The sequence below is a fragment of the Podarcis liolepis genome, assembly GCF_965112155.1.
Source record: "Podarcis liolepis genome assembly, chromosome: 3".
Classification (NCBI taxonomy): Eukaryota; Metazoa; Chordata; class Lepidosauria; order Squamata; family Lacertidae; genus Podarcis; species Podarcis liolepis.
The window spans coordinates 90473923-90493157 of NC_139557.1; the positions used below are offsets into that span (position 1 = coordinate 90473923).

General features: G+C 43.8%; 1 protein-coding gene across 1 annotated transcript in view; it reads right to left on the reverse strand.

Annotated features, from left to right (window-relative positions):
- ALK (ALK receptor tyrosine kinase) overlaps positions 1-19235 on the reverse strand; it is a 599157-nt gene that overhangs the window by 152649 nt on the left and 427273 nt on the right. Inside the window, exon 6 of the mRNA XM_083496014.1 lies at positions 2076-2207. Coding sequence (XP_083352140.1) covers positions 2076-2207 — 132 coding nt within the window. The remainder of the gene's footprint in view (positions 1-2075; positions 2208-19235) is intronic.

A 19235-nucleotide genomic window follows, 5' to 3' on the forward strand; every position in this document is an offset into this window, starting at 1 on the left:
GTTGTTGTTGTTGTTGTTGTTGTTGTTGTTGTTGTTGTTGTTGTTTTATTTATACCCTGCCCATCTGACTGGGCTGCCCCAGCCACTCTGGGTGGCTTCCAACATATATAAAAGCATAATAAACATTAAACATTAAAAAACCTTCCCTATACAGGGCTGCCTTCCATTGTCTTCTAGAGGCTGTAGAATCATACCCTCCATACCCTCCAACATTTCTCTGATGAAAATGGGACGTCCTAAGGGAAAGTGGGATATTCCAGGATCAAATCAGAAACTAGGACAGCTTCTGTTAAGATGGGACTGTCCCTGAAAAATAGGGACACTTGGAGGGTCAGTTACATGTCCTTGTACCTTCCCCCTCTTATTCATCATGAGCTTGATTGCCTTGTGTCCCCACCCCAAAGTGACTGATTTGCCTCTCATTTTACACCTACTACCTATATGTTGCACTTTAGCACCAGAAATTATAGGTATGCACTGGAGTTTTGAGTACTTCCCCAGTTACGAGGCAAATGGTGTCATTGGGGCGGGGCTTTTACATTCCAGAGTCAGATTTGTTTTTTTTATTTGTTTTATTTATTAAATGAATACACCACCTTTCATCCGAGGATCACAGGGGGATTTACGGTAGAACAGTAGAGATTGTATTATTGATGAGGTGCCTCAGGTAATGATCAGGAGTTTCCAAGTCACTCTGTAGATTCGAGTTTCCCCAAAATACTGCTGTTTTACCCTATCTGTTTATTTATTCATTCATTCATTCATGTATTTCTGAAGCAAAACTAAGCCGACTAGGGAAACAGCATGAGCAAAAAGGGTGGAGAGGCATATGCCTTGTCAGGGTGGATTCTTTCAGTGTGACAGGCAGGTCTAGGCTTTAATCACAGTGAATTATTTTCTCAGTGGACTCCAATTCCTGTACATATTGTTAAAGCATATTTCTGCAGTTCCATGCTGGGGTTTCCCTCCCCCCCCCCACATTACTCTTCCCCTATGCAAGTTGAAGGAGAGAAGAGGCAGTATCACAAAAAAAACCCACAACTGGTTGCAGCAGCCTGTTCCCATCAACAACCCTTGAGGTAACAAGACCTGAGTCAGGAGGCTGACATATACCTCATTGTTTCCTGGGGATCCATGTTATCCTCCACCCCATGATTCCTGTTATACCCACCCCAAAATGTTGAACTTTGCCCATATGGAAGAACCATTGACACCTGACAGGCTTCATCCCTTTACAAGGGGTGACTATGCTTACAAATTGCATCTAAGCCTGCCGAAAGCAAAACACACTTTCTTATTTTTTAAAGAAAGATTCCCTGCACAAAAGACCCCTGGATGTATCTCCCTACAATTGGGATTAACCTTCGATTAATCATGAAAATTCCACCCACTTCTGGATGGGGTGGGAATTATAGCTATTGTTAAAATCCTCATTATAGTGAATGGGAGGCGGGCAGAGATTTGTTTTTATCCAGATCTAAGCAGTTCCGAAACAGGCTGGGCTGCTGCTCAGAGCTACAGATACAAAGAAAATCTAATGACTGGTGTACACCGCTACTAGAGGTACAGCTAGAGCAAAATGAACACCTGGAAATTCTCAGATCTTGATGCACTGCTTGGGTAAAATGGCATAACCCGTACTGAGCCACAGGTCATTGATTTCAGCTTCTAGCCAAAAGACTACAGGAACATCGACTGGCCTTCTATGCTTTCAGAAGTTATCTTAGTTCTTGCCCATATTCCTTTGCACTAGGAAATATTATCCAGAATGTACAAGACAGCCAAGAATATTCCTTTTTTAAGGAGACACTCAATGGCTGAGCTTTGCTTCCCCCACAGGGACAAAGCTAGATATCACATTTGAGGCTAGAGGGGGGGAACATCCTAAGTCGGACAAGGTAGTGACCTTCATTTATTTGAATGCAGTGATGGAGCTTAGTTCCATGTATGGCATGTGCAAGCATTCTAAGCATCAATTCAGGTTCCCTGATGTGTTTAGGAAGGCATTATGTCGTTCCCATTGGTTTAAAGTAAGGGGGATATTAGGAAACAGTGTTGAATTTTAATTTACTTACTGCACAGCTGTCCCTCGTCCTCTCCCTCTGTACAGTCTCTGATGAAGTCACACACCTGTCCCAGCTTGATCACAGTTCCATTCCAGCAGCTGAAGGAACTCTGCAGAGCCATTTTAGGACCAGAAGGAGAACCTGTGTAAAAGAAGAGAGATCCGCTGAAATTTCTCCACAGCAATTTGTGATGCAGTATGCTATGCAGCTCCACGAAACAGGCCACAATAATCCAGAAAACTCTAGGGCCAGTTTAGGAAGGGCAAAAATTCGACCTACATCTCCTATACTCCCAAACTAACAAAATAACTAAAGTGATCAAGGTGCTGTTGTTCTTTGATTTGGGAGAAAGGGTAGGATAGAAATTCAATAAATAAATAAGATCAAAACTTAAGACAAACCTAGATGTTAAATATGTCTTATCATTTAATATGCAATTTTCATAGAGTAACCAATGGGGCAACAGGGAAGGTGGATAGGGTACATATAACTCTTTCCTTCCATACTGTGTATAAGAATGTGATAAATTAACAAAAGGGGACATAAAGCATTTAATAAGAATTTGGATAATACGTATTATAAAGTGGATAGGCGTTAAGCTCATTGTTTGCAACAAGCATTTAATTCATTTGCAATCAATTAAGATTTGAAATTAGTTAATTTATCAATTGCTTCCCATGAGGCAATTCAAAGCAGTTCAAAATACACTGACACATGTAAGGCAGTTAAAAATAATTGCACATAAAAACCATTTAGGAAACAACTATAAATGTTAAAAAGTTTTTAAAAGCATCACATACATGAAATCAATTGAAAATTGAAGCCGGATATCAACTGGGATAAGGTTTATAGAAGGTTTGTTGATAGAGGAATGCCTTTAGCAGGTGCCGATAAGGCAACAGAGAAGGTGTTTGTCTGGTTTGCCATGGGAGGGAGTTCCAAATGGTTGATGCCACCATACCAAAGGCCCAATTCTGACATTGTACCTGCAGGATGCCCTCTCCTGCAGAACATAGTGATTGATTGGGTATGAGGTGAGCTTTTAGGTATCCTGGTCTCTATCCAATGCTAGCACCTTGAATCTAGTCCAGTAGCTAACTGGAAGCCAGTGGAATTATTGCACCAGCAACATAACATGCTGTCAATATTCTTCCCTGATGAGCAGCTGAGCAGCTGCATTTTGCACTAGCTGCAGCTTTTGGGTCAGCTCGGCTTACAGCCATTGCAGTAAACCAGTTCTTTTCTAGAATGAACTTTCCGTGCCTGAATGGGAACTTTTGGGTCTCACTGCAGCTCCCCCATCCATCTCACAACCTCACTGCTATTGTAGTCCAAGACAGGTAGCCAAACAGATCTAAAAAGCACCTGGTGGGCCACCATGCCAGGTTATTAGGGTTGCATTCAGCTTGATATGTCACATATTTTGGAATCCTGCTTTGAAGCAGATCATGAGAAGGAACAAATATACCCCAGCCCAAATGGCGTAGTGCCAGTGTATGAGCCACTGGGTTTATGTTCCTTCCTTTTATGAAATCAGTCACCTCAGGGTCCAGTTAGCAGTCTGTGAGTGCTGCAGAATTACCAGAGCTAAATAGGCATTGATTGACTGGCAACCTGCACTGCCACCCCCCCCCCACTGCTTTATCTCTGGACATGCTGGCTCCGAACATGCGAGAAATGTTGGATGTGGCTTCCAGAGGAAGGCAAAGGGAAATGCTGCTGCTTCACATAAAGAAACCCCAATAAACACATGGAAGAAGTGAACTTCAAGTGGTTCCATAAATCGCAACCTAATAATGCATTTCCTTCACCACCTCCGGGATTCTTGCACTATTGAGGGAACTCATTGTTTTGAAAGAAAGAAAAAAGCTGGTGTGCTACTGTTTTCTTTGTTCTTGCTTTTATGTGGATGAATAGAGTTCAATCAGCAACATAGTCTCTTTTCATGAAAACTACTAAATCCCTTAAAATTCTTCTAGAAAGTTAAACGAATGGGAGATGCCAAAAGTAAGCCATGAGCTCCATAGAATTGTAAACGTATATAAATAAAATATTTTGATAGACTTGGCCCTTCTCCAGACGTTCAACCCTTTCCCCCCAGTGCTTCCCCTAGAGAAAGAGATACAGTGGTGCCCCGCAAGACGAATGCCTCGCAAGACGGAAAACTCGCTAGACGAAAGAGTTTTCCGTTTTGGAGGTGCTTCGCAAAACGAATTTCCTATGGGCTTGCTTCGCAGGACGACAATGCCTTGCGAGTTCCTGCGGGGTTTTTTTCCTTCCCCCCCTTTTCTAAGCCACTAAGCTGCTTATCAGCTGATCCGATCAGCAGATAAGCCGCTAAAAGCCGCTAATAGCACTAATAGCGCTAATCCGTCAATGGGCTTGCTTTGCAAGACGAAAAAACCGCTAGACGAAGAGAATCACAGAACGGATTCTTTTCGTCTTGCGAGGCACCACTGTAGAGAGATGCATAAATGTAACCCTATGGCTGGATCTGGCCAATGTAAGAAATAAAGAAAATGAGTTCTGTGATTAATAGTAGCAGAGGATAATTCGCACATGCATTTTCTCTATACATAGGCAGGTGTTTTCAGGCCTGCTAAAAACTTTTTTTAAAATGTATTTTTATTAAAGATTTTCTTGGTTTACAAAAGTATGTGCAATGTCTCTTTTTTAAGTAATATTTTTACAGATCAGTTTCATTTGTTGAGATATTAGTGTTACATTAGGAAGAAAAGTGGGAAAGAAAGGGAGGAAAGAGGTAGAGGGCGGAATGGTGAGTGTGGTTGGGGCTGGGTGGCAATGTTTCAATTTTACTTAAATTGAATTGGGGGGGTTTGTGTCAGTGTCGCTTGTGCTGGTTCTCTGCTATTCACTTGTGTTCGTTTGGTGGTGAGAGAGGTTGGGGTTGGCCTAGGGTGCGGTTGTTCATTTGTGATGAGCTTTGTTTTCATGTGTGAGTGGGGTGGGTGAGTGTTTTGGATCAGGTTAGCCATATTGATTCATATGTTGTTGGTGGATTCTTGTCATTGTCTTGTTGGGCTGTGTATGTGATAAAGGGAAGCCATAGCGGAGTGAAAGCATCTTCTATTTGTCCCTACCCAGACATGTAAAGCCAATATATTCTAATGTATGTCTTAAACTGTTAGTTTTATTTATATTCTGATTTTTTTAAATAAAAGTTACTTTTAATTTTGACATTTGCTGAAAATATATGTTTTATAGCTTTGCAAACTGCTTAAGGTTTTATTTACAATTAAGCAGCATACAAATTCTGTTAAATAAAAACTTGATCATTATACAGTTGAGCCCTTTTCATACATGCACATGATGTACAGAATGAATACATCATAGAGAAAGAGCAAGATTCTGCCTGTTGTCCATACACTCAACATCTGTACATCCATCGCCTCCTCTGTGCACAAAGCCTAAGTGCACACAAAATGGGTGGACATTTGAATGTCAACGGCAGCCAGCTACCTTTCCACACATAATCATTTTGCTTATTTTGCTTATTTGGTAAACATGTGCAAAGGGCTTGGAATGGCTGGAAGCTAAATGTGTGAGCTGACTTGCTTGAAAACTATTAGACTAGAACCAGAGAGCTCCTTATGGAGCAGAAAGCACTTCCAATCATGCAAGAGAACTGTCTCTAGTCTCAGCTGATTTCTGCCCCACCACATCATCAAATGCCCTTCCACAAGGTTTTGGGGAAAGGGACAAGGGGCTGCAGTGGAAAGGTGAAGGCAGGCATGGTCCATTGCACAAGCAGAACTTTCCTCATGGTTCTCTGGATCTAAGTCATTGTGTTGGAGGTGATGCAAGGAAATATGGTTGAGAGTCCTGGAAGACCTGCTCTCTGCCTTGAAAGCCTTTTCCAACCTGGCCTGGGTGAGTGGGGCCCTGACTGACTCCAACTACAAAAGCTGAGGCTGCTGAAAAGAATCTTGGGCTGGGGTATTGTTTGGGGGATTCTTTTGTCTGTAGGATTGTTGTTACTTTTTAAAAAAATCTTTATTTTGGATCTTATGGTTTATGTGGAACTTGTTCAGTTTGGTTGTGTACATTTTGATGTTTTGTTTATTGTTTAGGACTACTTTTGTTAGTTATGTACTTTTTTGTTAGTTGTAAGCTGCACTGAGGTTTTAACTTTGAGAAGGTGCCATGCAAATAAAATGATTGAGTGATTGATTCTGACTATGACGTTACATCTTTAATGACCCATTTAGTAATACAGATCTTCCCCTGATCTTGCACGCTGTATGTGCACAGCATACTTTCAAGACAACGCTGACACAAGCAATGAAGACAGATACTTAGCACTCCTGTTTTTAACTATTGGGAATATGGCATAAGGCAGCACAGGACTGAGACAAATATAGACACTAGGAAAGAAGAAGAAGAAGAGTTTGGATTTGATATCCTGCCTTTCACTCCCCTTCAGGAGTCTCAAAGTGGCCAACATTCTCCTTTCCCTTCCTCCCCCACAACAAACACTCTGTGAGGTGAGTGGGGCTGAGAGACTTCAAAGAAGTGTGACTGGCCCAAGGTCACCCAGCAGCTGCATGTGGAGGAGCAGAGACGCGAACCCGGTTCCCCAGATTACGAGACTACCACTCTTAACCACTACACCACACTGGCTCTCAGAACATGAAAGAAAGAACATGGCCCACCTGGGGGAAGCGTTTCTGTTCCATTACACATGGGCTACCTCATATGTTTCATATGTTTCACTGTATGGATGTCCTATGAGGAGGGAGGGATGGTTCTACATATATACCAGCATTTTTGTACCCAGAGATTTGGGGCAGTCTATTATGTGCAGGTTCAAGGTATATGAGAATGGGCTGAGAGGCTGGGCATATTTGCCGCTTAAGAACTTCCTTCATATATAATGATCATTCACATTATAGATATCTATGTCATGAAAAAGTAATGTAGGAATAACAGGGATGTTGGAAGATTCTAACAGAAATGGAAGTGGAAATTACTGCTGTTTGCATTTCCCTCTGTGGTCAGGAATGGAAATAAGTCTAGCAAACACAAACAGTATTTGTTGTGGTTGTTTTTTAAGTCCACAAATGATATATAATTAATTAGTTTTTTACATTGTTTTTTTATTGGGGTAACAGAGTCAATTGCTTACTGAAACCCTTTAGTATGTGGAGCAAGCAGAATTTGGTTACTTGTGCCAATCACACAAAGAGAGATTCTTGTAGAGTAAGAAAAATAACAACATAGTTTATTGTAGGAAGTACATAACTTGGATAGAAAAGTTTCTTGTTCTCACCTAATTAACTAATCTAGAGAAGAACAGGGCAGCTATGCTCTCAGAGGATAGCTCCAACAAGACCTCTTATCTTGAAGTCTAAGAGTGAAGTGTGAGGACGAGGAAGCTGTAAACTAAAAACTATGGTTTACTTTGAATGAGCAGTGTGCTGGTGCACACTGTTGAAAAGCTCTTGCTACACTCCTCTCCTGCTCCACAGAAAAAATAAATCAAAATATTTACATGACAACTTAACTCTGGCTCATTGTTTGTTTCTTGCCAAACAAACCACAAGTGGTAACAAAGCTTTGTTCTTGGCCTATTGCTCATGGATTGTTCAAGGGAAACAAATCACAAGCCCAGGTTCCAACTTCATGAAAAAAACCAGATTCTGGCTTGTCCCTTGCTGTGTGGTGGGACCTGTGGAGTGAGAACTGTTCAGCAGCATGCACTGTCATGCCTCCTCCTCATTAATCTGTAGTATGCAAACTGGGCCATTATAAGTTAGTATCTGTATTACAAGGTACTAACCATAGCCTGTGGGTTAAACCACAGGGCCTAGGGCTTGCCGATCAGAAGGTCGGCGGTTCAAATCCCTGCAACGGGGTGAGCTCCTGTTGCTCGGTCCCAGCTCCTGCCAACCTAGCAGTTCTAAAGCACGTCAAAGTGCAAGTAGATAAACAGGTACCGCTCCGGCGGGAAGGTAAACGGCGTTTCCGTGCGCTGCTCTGGTTCGCCAGAAGTGGCTTAGTCATGCTGGCCACATGACCCAGAAGCTGTATGCCAGCTCCCTTGGCCAATAAAGAGAGATGAGCGCCGAAACCCCAGAGTCGGCCACGACTGGACCTAATGGTCAGGGGTTCCTTTAAATTTTAACCACAGCCCTAAATAACCAGAAAACAGGCTGTTTTTATCAGAACAGGGCACAGGATTTGCTGCAGATTGGATTTTTTACTGGAACAAAAAATACCCTGTGCACCTTCGGAAACCTTAGGGAGAAACACTTATTCTTGGTCACACTGTGCTAACTATCCAATTACAAATTTCTCTCAGTTGAAAAACAGCAATGAAATCATATTCCTTAAAATGTTGCCTCAATCAAGGGGGTTGATTTGTGTACTGTACCATTCCATCAGAAGATCAATGTAAACCACCAAAGTTGCATTTCAAGTGGGGTCAAATAAAGGCACTAATTTGCTGATAAGGACTTCCAGCCTCCAGAGAGATCTATCACACTTGCAAGCAACAGTGACAACTGAAGCTCCATTAATTGTAATAGAAAGAGGTGCCAGTACAGTGGTGCCTCGCAAGACGAAATTAATTCGTTCCGCAAGTCTCTTCGTCTTGCGGTTTTTTCGTCTTGCGATGCACGGTTTCTGGCGTGCGGCATTTTAAAATCGCCCCGGACAGCGGAGGACTTCTCCACTGTCCGGGGCGATTTAAAAGCCCCTGGGAAGGCAGGCAGGGGGGACAAAGACTTTCGCCCCCTGCCCGCCTTCAGAAGGTGTTCCCGCCCCCCGCCCCGCTTCGGAACAGCTTTCCGAAGTGGGGCGGCTGGGGCAGGTGTCCCCGCCCCCCCTCCCCGCTTCGGAACAGCGTTCCGAAGTGGGGCGGCTGGGGCAGGTGTCCCCGCCCCCCCTCCCCACTTCGGAACAGCTTTCCGAAGTGGGGCGGCTGGGGCAGGTGTCCCCGCCCCCCCTCCCCACTTCGGAACAACGTTCCGAAGTGGGGCGGCTGGGGCAGGTGTCCCCGCCCCCCCTCCCCACTTCGGAACAGCTTTCCGAAGTGGGGCGGCCGGGGCAGGTGTCCCCGACCCCCCTCCCCACTTCTGAACAGCGTTCCGAAGTGGGGCGGCTGGGGCAGGTGTCTCCGCCACCCCTCCCCACTTCGGAACAGCTTTCCGAAGTGGGGCGGCTGGGGCAGGTGTCCCCGCCCCCCTCCCCACTTCGGAACAGCTTTCCGAAGTGGGGCGGCTGGGGCAGGTGTCCCTGCCCCCCCCTCCCCGCTTCGGAACAGCTTTCCGAAGTGGGGCGCCTGGGGCAGGTGTCCCCGCCCCCCCTCCCCGCTTCGAAACAACGTTCCGAAGTGGGGCGGCTGGGGCAGGTGTCCCCGCCCCCCCCTTCGGAACAGCGTTGCGAAGCGCTGCCGACCCCCAGCATTTTAAAATCTCCCCGGGACAGAGACTTCTCTGCTGTCCCTTGGAGATTTTAAAATGCTGGGGGTCGGCAGCGAACACTTCGCTCCCGCCCGCCAGCATTTTAAGATCGCCCGGGGCAGGCGGGGGGGGGGGGAGGCAGGCGGGGGGGAGCAAAGACTTTTGCCCCCCGCCGGCCTTCAGAAGAGGTCCTCTTCTGAAGGCCGGCTGTGGGCAAAAGTCTTTGCTCCCGACCGCCAGCATTTCCCTATGGGCTTTCGTCTTGCGATGCAAGCCCATAGGGAAATTCGTCTTGCGAAGCGCCTCCAAAACAGAAAACCCTTTCGTCTTGCGGGTTTTCCGTGTTGCGAGGCATTCGTCTTGCGGGGTACCACTGTACTAGGATAATAAAACTATCAAGAGAGTATAAAAGCCACCATGTTGGAGAAATCCATTCTTGAGAAAGAAGAACAGGGCAACTTACAGTGCAATTTTATACCTGCCAACTCAGAAGGAGGTCCCAATGAATTTGGAGGCTTACTCCCAAGTAAGCAAGCACAGGATTGCAACCTTCGGCAGCTGAATTGAACAGGACTTACTTAGTTCTATTTTCCCTCATTCTCTTAGAACGGTAATGTCACCCAACTGAGAGGTGCCGGAACTGAGTTGCAAAAAGGCCCTGGTCTTACTGTTGATTAGACATGTACGAGATTGTATTGTTAATGTACATGTTCTCACCACTCAGAGAAGGATGTACAAAGTATGAAAGGCACGATGTCCTTGCCTCCTTGTTTCCCACTTGCAGCTCTGCTTCTCCCTGGGCTCTTTCCTTGTACGAAACTGTGTTTGAATGATGCCACATCAGTAGCCCATCAGGGCTGCAAATCCTTCACGATGACAACTCTGATTTCTGTTTATACAATAAAAGATAAAACACAGAGGCAGTACCTGAACCCCCCTTGGCAGAATGAGCCATTGTTTGCCTGACTCATCCAACCTTGCTAAACAACACAGCTACATCATGTTTCCTCAGTACTACAGGGAGTCGGGAATCACTAGTGATTCAATTAGAGGTGCACTTGATACTTTTATTTATATTGCCTGACAAAACTAAAAATTAATGAAGCGTGAGGGAAAACAACCACTATTTTTCCCCAAGATGATTTTGCAGTGTAAATCAGTTCAGGAGGGGGCTTTTTTAAAAAATAAAGGGCTCTGGTTTCTAAACAGGGTACTCTGGATTACAGGCAGCTTTTTTATATTTATTTATTTATTTTCTGCAAGTTGCTCTGTTTCACTGAGCACTGCCCTTGTGTTTTGATCAGGGTCACTCACATCATCGCTTAAAAGATCTGATCTGAAAGCTGCAGGAGGGGAAGGGAGCTGTGAATTGCCCCACCTACTGTTCTTTAGTGGTTGACATATACAATTTAGGAGGCTGCAACACTATACATTCATGGGAGTGTCCATTACATAAATCTGGGAAATATACACTTATGTAAACAGATGTATACAGTGGAACCTTGAGTTGCGCACGTAATCCGTCCTGAAGGCATGTCCGCAATCTGACGCGTTCGCATCTACACACGCATGGCGCAATTTAGTGCTTCTGCGCATGTGCGAGCGGCGAAACCCAGAAGTAACCCTTCTGGAACTTCTGGGATGCTGCGGGACGTAACCTGAAGCGGACCCAACATGAGGTATGACTGTACTGCAGAATGGGAAAGCAACCACCAAGTCCAAAAGGATGTCAGTGTGGTTTATGAGCAGAATCGAGGAAACTCTTGGAAACAAGGTTTCTTTCAGAAAATGGAAGTCTTGCTGAAATGTGGAGGACAATAAGAATCACGAACTCGCAAAAGAAAAGATAGAGTGCAAGAAAGAAAGAAAAGGATTTGAGGAGCATGTTACTATAAACATAAAAAATGTGTAAGCATGAAATTAACTAGGAAATTGATTGGGCCTTTGGATGACAGGGCAATTAAGGGTGTGATAATGGAGGAAAAAATGGAGCTTCCAGAAAGACTGAATAAATTATTTCAGCTGTTTTCACCACGGAAGAAGTAGAACGTAACCTTGGACCTGAACTAACTTTCTCAGGAAGGGAGCCTGAAGAACTGAAGCAAATAGTAGTGAAAGGAAATTATATTCTAGGTCTCATTAACAAATTAAAAACACTAGGTTATCGTGGTATACACCCAAGTTCTTAAAGATCTCAAATGTGCAGATATTCTAGGAAAAATATTTACCATATACCTAAGATAGGCCTCCATATCTGAGGACTGAAAAGAGGCCAATGAAATACCTTTTTAAAAAGTATCCAAGAAAATCTGGAAATTTACAGGCCAATTAATTTAATGGCTCTTTCTGGGAGAAAGAATGGTTAAATATATAATTGCCAAGCACATAGCATAACAAGTTTTCCTGAAGAAGAATAAGCAGAGTTCCTATAATGGTAAAAAGGTAAAGGGACCCCTGACCATTAGGTCCAGTCGTGGCCGCCTCTGGGGTTGCGGCGCTCATCTTGCTTTATTGGCCGAGGGAGCCGGCGTACAGCTTCCGGGTCATGTGGCCAGCATGATTAAGCTGCTTCTGGTGAACCAGAGCAGCGCATGGAAACACCGTTTAACTTCCTGCCGGAGCGGTACCTATTGATCTACTTGCACTTTGACATGCTTTCAAACTGCTAGGTTGGCAGGAGCAGGGACCGAGCAACGGGAGCTCACCCTGTCACGGGGATTTGAACCTTCTGATCAGCAAGTCCTAGGCTCTGTGGTTTAACCAACAGCGCCACCCACGTCCCTTCCTCTAATGGTAAGTTCCATCTAATTAACCATTGAGAGTTCTTTGACAGTATCAATAACCATAACTTCACATATACACTAATGGGGTCTGAACTGGTGGTGGCTGACAAGAAAACACATCTGGAGTTCATGGTGCTGCATACTGACTCAATTAAAATGTTGGCCATGAAGGCCCACTGGTGTTTACCATGTTTTTTGTGGTGGCTATCATGCGTTCTCTGCCTGGGTAATTTTAGAGTTAAGAACATGTTGGCTGGGCAGCCAGGGGCAGACTTAGAATCATAGAATAAAATCATAGAATCATAGAGTTGGAATAGACCACAAGGGCCATCGAGTCCAACCCCCTGCCAAGCAGGAAACACTATCAGAGCACTCCTGAAATATGGTTGTCAAGCCTCTGCTTAAAGACCTCCAAAGAAGGAGACTCCACCACACTCCTTGGCAGCAAATTCCACTGTCAAACAGCTCTTACTGTCAGGAAGTTCTTCCTAATGTTTAGGTGGAATCTTCTTTCTTGTAGTTTGGATCCATTGCTCCGTGTCCGCTTCTCTGGAGCAGCAGAAAACAACCTTTCTCCCTCCTCTATGTGACATCCTTTTATATATTTGAACATGGCTATCATATCACCCCTTAACCTCCTCTTCTCCAGGCTAAACATGCCCAGCTCCCTGTGCTGTGGTAAAAAATGGAAGCAGTGTCGTCCATCAACCTTGCTGAAAGGAAGCCTCTGATAAACAGAAACCTATGAGGCTGCCTTATACAGAGTCAGACCTCTGGCCTAACTCAGTAGTGTCTGCTCTAATTATCTCCCCAGGCTTTCAGATGGGACCCTTTCCCCGTCTTAGCTGGAGAAGCCAGGGAGTGAACCTGGGACCTGTTGCATACAACATATGTGCTCTATCTCTCAACTCATTGGTGAAATGAGCACAGGGGAAAAAAAGCTAAATTCACTCTCCCACTTCCACAAGGATGCATGAAGTGGCTGACAGTAAAACGCTTCAACAAAATAGCAATTATTGTCAGAATAGTTCATGACCGCAGCAAATGGAGCCACATCTAAAACAGTAATTTGAAACAAAACAAAACAAAACAGCACAGCAAATGCTAGAAACCCAAGGGCCAGAGGCTTGCAGCAACAAAGTAAGTTTCCAGTAAACACCTGAAAGTTAAGAGATACTTGGGCTGAGCACACAATACCAGCACAAAAATGCAGCCAGGCTGTTCTTTTTCTTTAGTTTGCAGGAAAACTCTGCACAATACAGCATTCCATTATAAATGACTGGATAGGCACAAGACAGGATATGGATTGTGGATAATGGCATTATCCAGCAGTGGGAGCACACTGGATGCAGAGAAAATGGGAGCATGTACAGAGCCTTAAACAAAGAAACTTCACATCCATTTGACCAATGAAAATACTGTATTTCATGCAATGCTGAACTTGGAGCAGACTGCTCTTTCAATAAGAGAGTTACTCTAACACAGGACTATCCTCTGGTAGTCCTTCCTATACTGGACTGCTCTCTGTTAAGTAGGGCACAGGGCCACACTAGCACTGAACGAATCCCCATGTACACAGATGCTACCTAACTAGAGGAACACTAGCCCTGCTCATTCTTCTCATGCAATGAAGGGAAGGGAACAGGGGTCAACTAGCTTGCTCTGCTCTCCCTCCATCTTGGCCTCACTGCTGCTTCCATTGCTCTCCTCTTGTTGCTCTGTAACAGAGGTCTGCTGTACTCGTAGAGGCTCCCTGTCCAGTTTAGAACCCCAATGGTGCAGGGCTCTCTGTTATTCTGGGAAGCTCTGAAAGTTCAGCAGGATCCCTGCTGCGAATATTTGTCTTCCAATGCAAGGAGAGCGACAGCGATGGGCGATGGGCGATGTGGATGGGAGTGAACCATCAGGTTTGGCCAGGGTGCCCCCCACCCTCCCTCATGCCAGGGTGCCCCCCACCCTCCCTCATGCAATTCTAATCATGTGGGGGAATTAAATGCCTGAATTTGGTTGTGGAACAGACAATCCAGAGCCTCCTTTGCTTTCTGCACTTCCCTCCTGGAATGCAGAGCTTTTGAGTCTCCCAATGGCCATTGATCGCAATCATTTAAAAACCATCATTCTCAATCAGCCGTCAGGAAATTTCTACCAGCTACTGCTGTGAAACAACATACTGCATTTGTCTGCTCATTTATCACAGTTGACAAGGAGCTTGAATGAGCTTAGATATGCATTACACACACATACACACTTGTATTATATAGGTCAGTGTACACAAGCAGCAGCAACGTACACTGTGTGAGTTATTGGGGGTTTATGTCACCAGATAAATTGCTGTTCGGCTCTCCTGGTTACATATTCAGAGCATGCCTGCAGAAGGGGTGATTCAGACAGAAAAAGATTAGATGGCAAAATATGTATGAAAGGAAAAGCTCAAAACAAATTCCACTTTGTTTTAAACAATTGAACGTTCAAATAAATGCATTTGTATTCTAGCTCAGAGGCTGGGGCATTTAATTAATTTTAATTAGAATGATTTATTTGATATTAAAAAATGGACATTTAATTTTCCATTCCCAACTAGCAGTGCCTACAAGACAAAAACTGTGTGCTCTCGTCCAGATCCTGTCACATGCAAAAATAGACAATGGAGAAAGGGGTTGGGGGTGGGAGGATGAATTATTTTGAATAAGGATCAAAGTAAAAATTTGTGGGAGACATCCTTTATATTTACAACTGTGTTTACATAGCCTGTGGTATCCATAAATTGCATCAGTCATTAAGCTGTAGAATGGCTGGCTAGCTGTCTTATAAATTATTATTTAAACAGTAGCATTAAACAAATGGCACTTCAAGCTGCAACTTGACAGCAGAAACAAACTACTGCATGGAGGCCCTACCGGTATTTATTAAGAATCCATTCCTTGATCCTAGCCAAGATTCTAGAAGACCGCAGCTGTAAGCTAGTCTTTGACTGGATTAGCAGGATGGAAAGCAGACTGGGAGGAACAACCAGAGAATACTTTAATAAGAATAATAATAATTTATTATTTATACCCCAGCCACTCTGGGCAGCTCCCACCCAAATATTAAAAACACAACACAGCATTAAACATTAAAAATTTCCCTAAACAGGGCTGCCTTCAGATGTCGTTTAAAAGTAAGATAGTTGTTTATTGCTTTGACATCTGATGGGACGGTGTTCCACAGGACAGGCGCCACAACCAAGAAGGCCCTCTGCCTGGTTTCCTGTAACCTCCCTTCTTGCAGTGAGGGAACCACCAGAAGGCCCTCGGTACTTACAGCTGTGTGCGTCTCTGTATGTTAACGGGATATATTAAAAATGTCATTCTGCAGGAATTTCTCCCTTGTCCCTCATTCTCTGCAGAAGGTCCAGGATGTTTCCTATATCCCTGCTTCTCCAAACAAAATCTGATCATATCGTTGCACACCATCCCAATCTCTGAGAAGTGTAATATTCAAGGTGCGCTTAACCGAGGTACTGTGATGACAATGCAGTTAGGACCCTAATCTGCCTCACAAAACTGCTGCACCATGGATATGAGAGTGAACTTCTGAAGTCCTGAGCAAGCAGATGAGAAACAGCTCTAAACTATGGTTTGTATGTTGCAAAGCTGGAACCTCAAACTATGGTGTGAGCTCTTCTCTTATTAGCACATAAAGCATGGTTTTATGTTATGTCTGAACCCAGCCAGCAGTAATCGCAAGCCAGAGCTATTGTGAGAGTAAGAAGTTTTTGGATTTTCAAAAAAATGATTATTAGTTTAAGGGAAATGCTAGGATCCTTCCGCAAAAGCCAGCACAGTGCAGAGTATTGCAGAACAAATGAACGTGGAATACAGTGGGTGAAGAAGAGATTTCAGCAATGTGTTCCATCTAATGGGAGGGGTGCTGTTCTTGGTGCTGTGGTAAGTATGCAAGTGACCCTAGTTTAATATAGTAAATTTTGGAGTATGTATTTGCATGCCCCTTGCTACATTTACCAGGATTGATATTCAATTAATTTTAACACAAAGTAGACCCACTGAATAATAGTTGAATACTATCCTAGGGGCAAAGCCAACCTGACTGCCTGCCATGTTAACCCCCTAGAACTTCCTCTTCTCACCCCCATACAACTATCAAACTTCCTTTTCACCTTCCCAACTCCATTTCTGAAGCCACTTCTCTTTTCTATCCTGCAGCTCCACTTTGCACCCATTTTTAGCTGCTCCTTCCTCTTCCCACACATTTCAAAACATGCTCCTTGATCTCAGGAAACATGTTAAATTTGGCTAGGATACCTTAAGAGGTTTCCAAATGTATAGCGAACAAACTACCTTCTAAAGTATACTGTAGGTTTAAACAGCCTGGGTGAATTGGTACCAGCTGGCACACACACAAAGCTAAAGGCAACTGGGAAGGCTATTCCACAACATGGGTGCCACTACTGGCTATACAGAATGAATGGTCTTATTTACACTAAGTAATCACTTGAGTGACATTCCACAACAAGAATGCACAAGATGGCGAATAAGATGGTGAATAACACAGATTTTTCATAAGACACAGGCTCTAATCAGGTATCCTGTAACATTCCAGGGAAAAAAAACCCAATTTATTTACATATTTCTCTCTTATCACTGAACACTGACCAACCAAACAGAAGAAAGCATCTAATAAAGAACAAATAATTGAGAAGCCCCTGATTGCTAGGATAACGTAACAAAATGCGGTATCAGCAGAAACTCTTTAGCTTGCCCTTCTTGTGATAACTTTCTGTGTGGCCTTCCTAGTGTTTTAGGGCCTGTCATTGATAATGCTCTGCCTCCAGTTACCTTAAGCTACTTTTATTACCATCCCCCTTGAAAAGATTTGGGGAATGGGAAGTGCAGAGTGATAAAAGAGGTCTGCTCAAGGTCATCCCATGAGTCAATAGCACCACCTGGTAATAGAAAAACAAGAGCCTTAACTCCCAAGTCACTCTAAGCACCATGTTTAATAGAACCAATAAAATCTCTTTGTGCTCAGTCTTTAAACACCTCTGATTCAGAGACACCTGGATGCTGACAACAAAACGGAACAAATGAAATTGAACAACAGTAATGAATCCCCCCTGAGATACAAGGAGGATCAAGGAGGGCTTCACTTTTAATTACCAGATTATGGGTTTCCAGGATCCAGGTTATCTTTTTAATGCCACATTTTGGCCAAGGCGATGCAAATTAGAGCACAGCGCCAGGCTCCGAGACACCTTAATTAATTAAATATTGTAGAAATACGCCTTTGTTTTGAAAGAATACAGGGAGGGCTCATGAGGCAAAGCTTCGTGAACAGCTATTTCCGGCGGCTACTTGTATACAAATATAATTAAAACGCTATTCTCAGTGCATGCTAATGCCAAATGCCACACTGGGGGCTAATTTCGCTTCTACTGGAGCTCTTTCTGCTTTAATGATGGGAGTGGGCTCCATGCTCGGCAGAATGAGTTATAGAGGCATGGAATGGGGAGAGAGGAAGGGAGGCGATCTCTTTTTATTGGACCCAACAATTGTTAGGAGGTGCCGCAAGGTCTTGAGCTTCACTGAACTCTTCAGCAGAGCATAAAAAGCAGAGGATTCTGAGAACAAAAGTGTCCCAAAACCTTAAACTGCTCGTTTTGTGTTTCAGAGACAACAGAGAAAAAACCCTCCCTTCTTGCTTGCCTCCTGTCTTCTTATGTACTAGGTCTACTGGCTTAGGTGGCAGCACCAGCGGCAGTAACTGAGAGGTTTTTTGAGGGTGGTTCTAGCAAGAGCTCCCTGCATCTGTTATGGATGTTGCTTCCACAAAGTGAAGTAGGAGGGAAGTGACATGGCAGGCTACAGGTTGTTAGTAGGCACTGGGGGCTTATGGGTAGGTTGGGTGCAAGTTCTGGGTCCTATTTTGCTCCCTCTGATGATTCAGGCAAATGAAGATGTTGGAACTGGTTGCTGGAGGCAAGGGGAGTGAAGATAGAAAGCTTCCTGGTTACTATTCTGCTCCATGCTTGGTATAATCTGGCTGAAGAACAGAAAATGACACACAGCTGCTATGTGGTTGTGTGAACGGAGCCAAAGAGAAGCCCTGTTTGAAATGTCACACAATCCCTCGCTTTCTAAAATGACTTGCTTTCTAATGCTGAACCTCACCCCTAGTATTTGGAATATGGATCCAAATCGTGCAGTTTGATTGTATCGGTAATGTGAACCACTAAGATAAAACATTCGGAGAATTTTGCAAAGGTACCTCCTAATAAGGTGTGGAAATTGTTGGCAGCATGATATTACACTGCAGATAACTCCCTTAAAACTATAATTAAATAAAGATTTAGAGCACAAAGCTGCCCATGTTTCACTCTCTCCCTTTTTTCAATTATAATAGTTGATATTGGATTAATATTTATCTTCATTGTTCTATGAGAAAAACAAACAGGGGGAAAAATAACTGTTTGGTTGTAACAAACTACCTTGAAACGCTATTCCCTATTAATCTTGCACAGAAATGAGGTGGATTTTACTGTTTTTTGCTAGGGTACCCATAAAACGTGTCATTTTCTCCTGTGATTTGCTTAGTAATCAATGAACAGCTCCTAACAACACATTGTTGAATTAACAGCAATCAGCAGCGGAAGGAGAGCTCTGCACTGAAAGTAAGGAGACCCTCTAGCATACATTATAAATCACTTACACAGATTGCAGATCTGGGAAAACTTGTTCTCTCACCTTCACCCCTGTCCCCCACACTGGGAAAAATGGGACACATGAATCATAAATTTCATTCTGTGATGATCACCTCCCCATCCCACCCGTGCCAGGAATTCATCAAATATTTTACATCTTACTACTGCAGATACTATCCAGGTAAGAGGATAGCAACTATTGCATTATATGGAGTGGGGAGTGCTCCTGTGGGAGAGCCATTGAGAAGGGAAATGTGACTCTGTG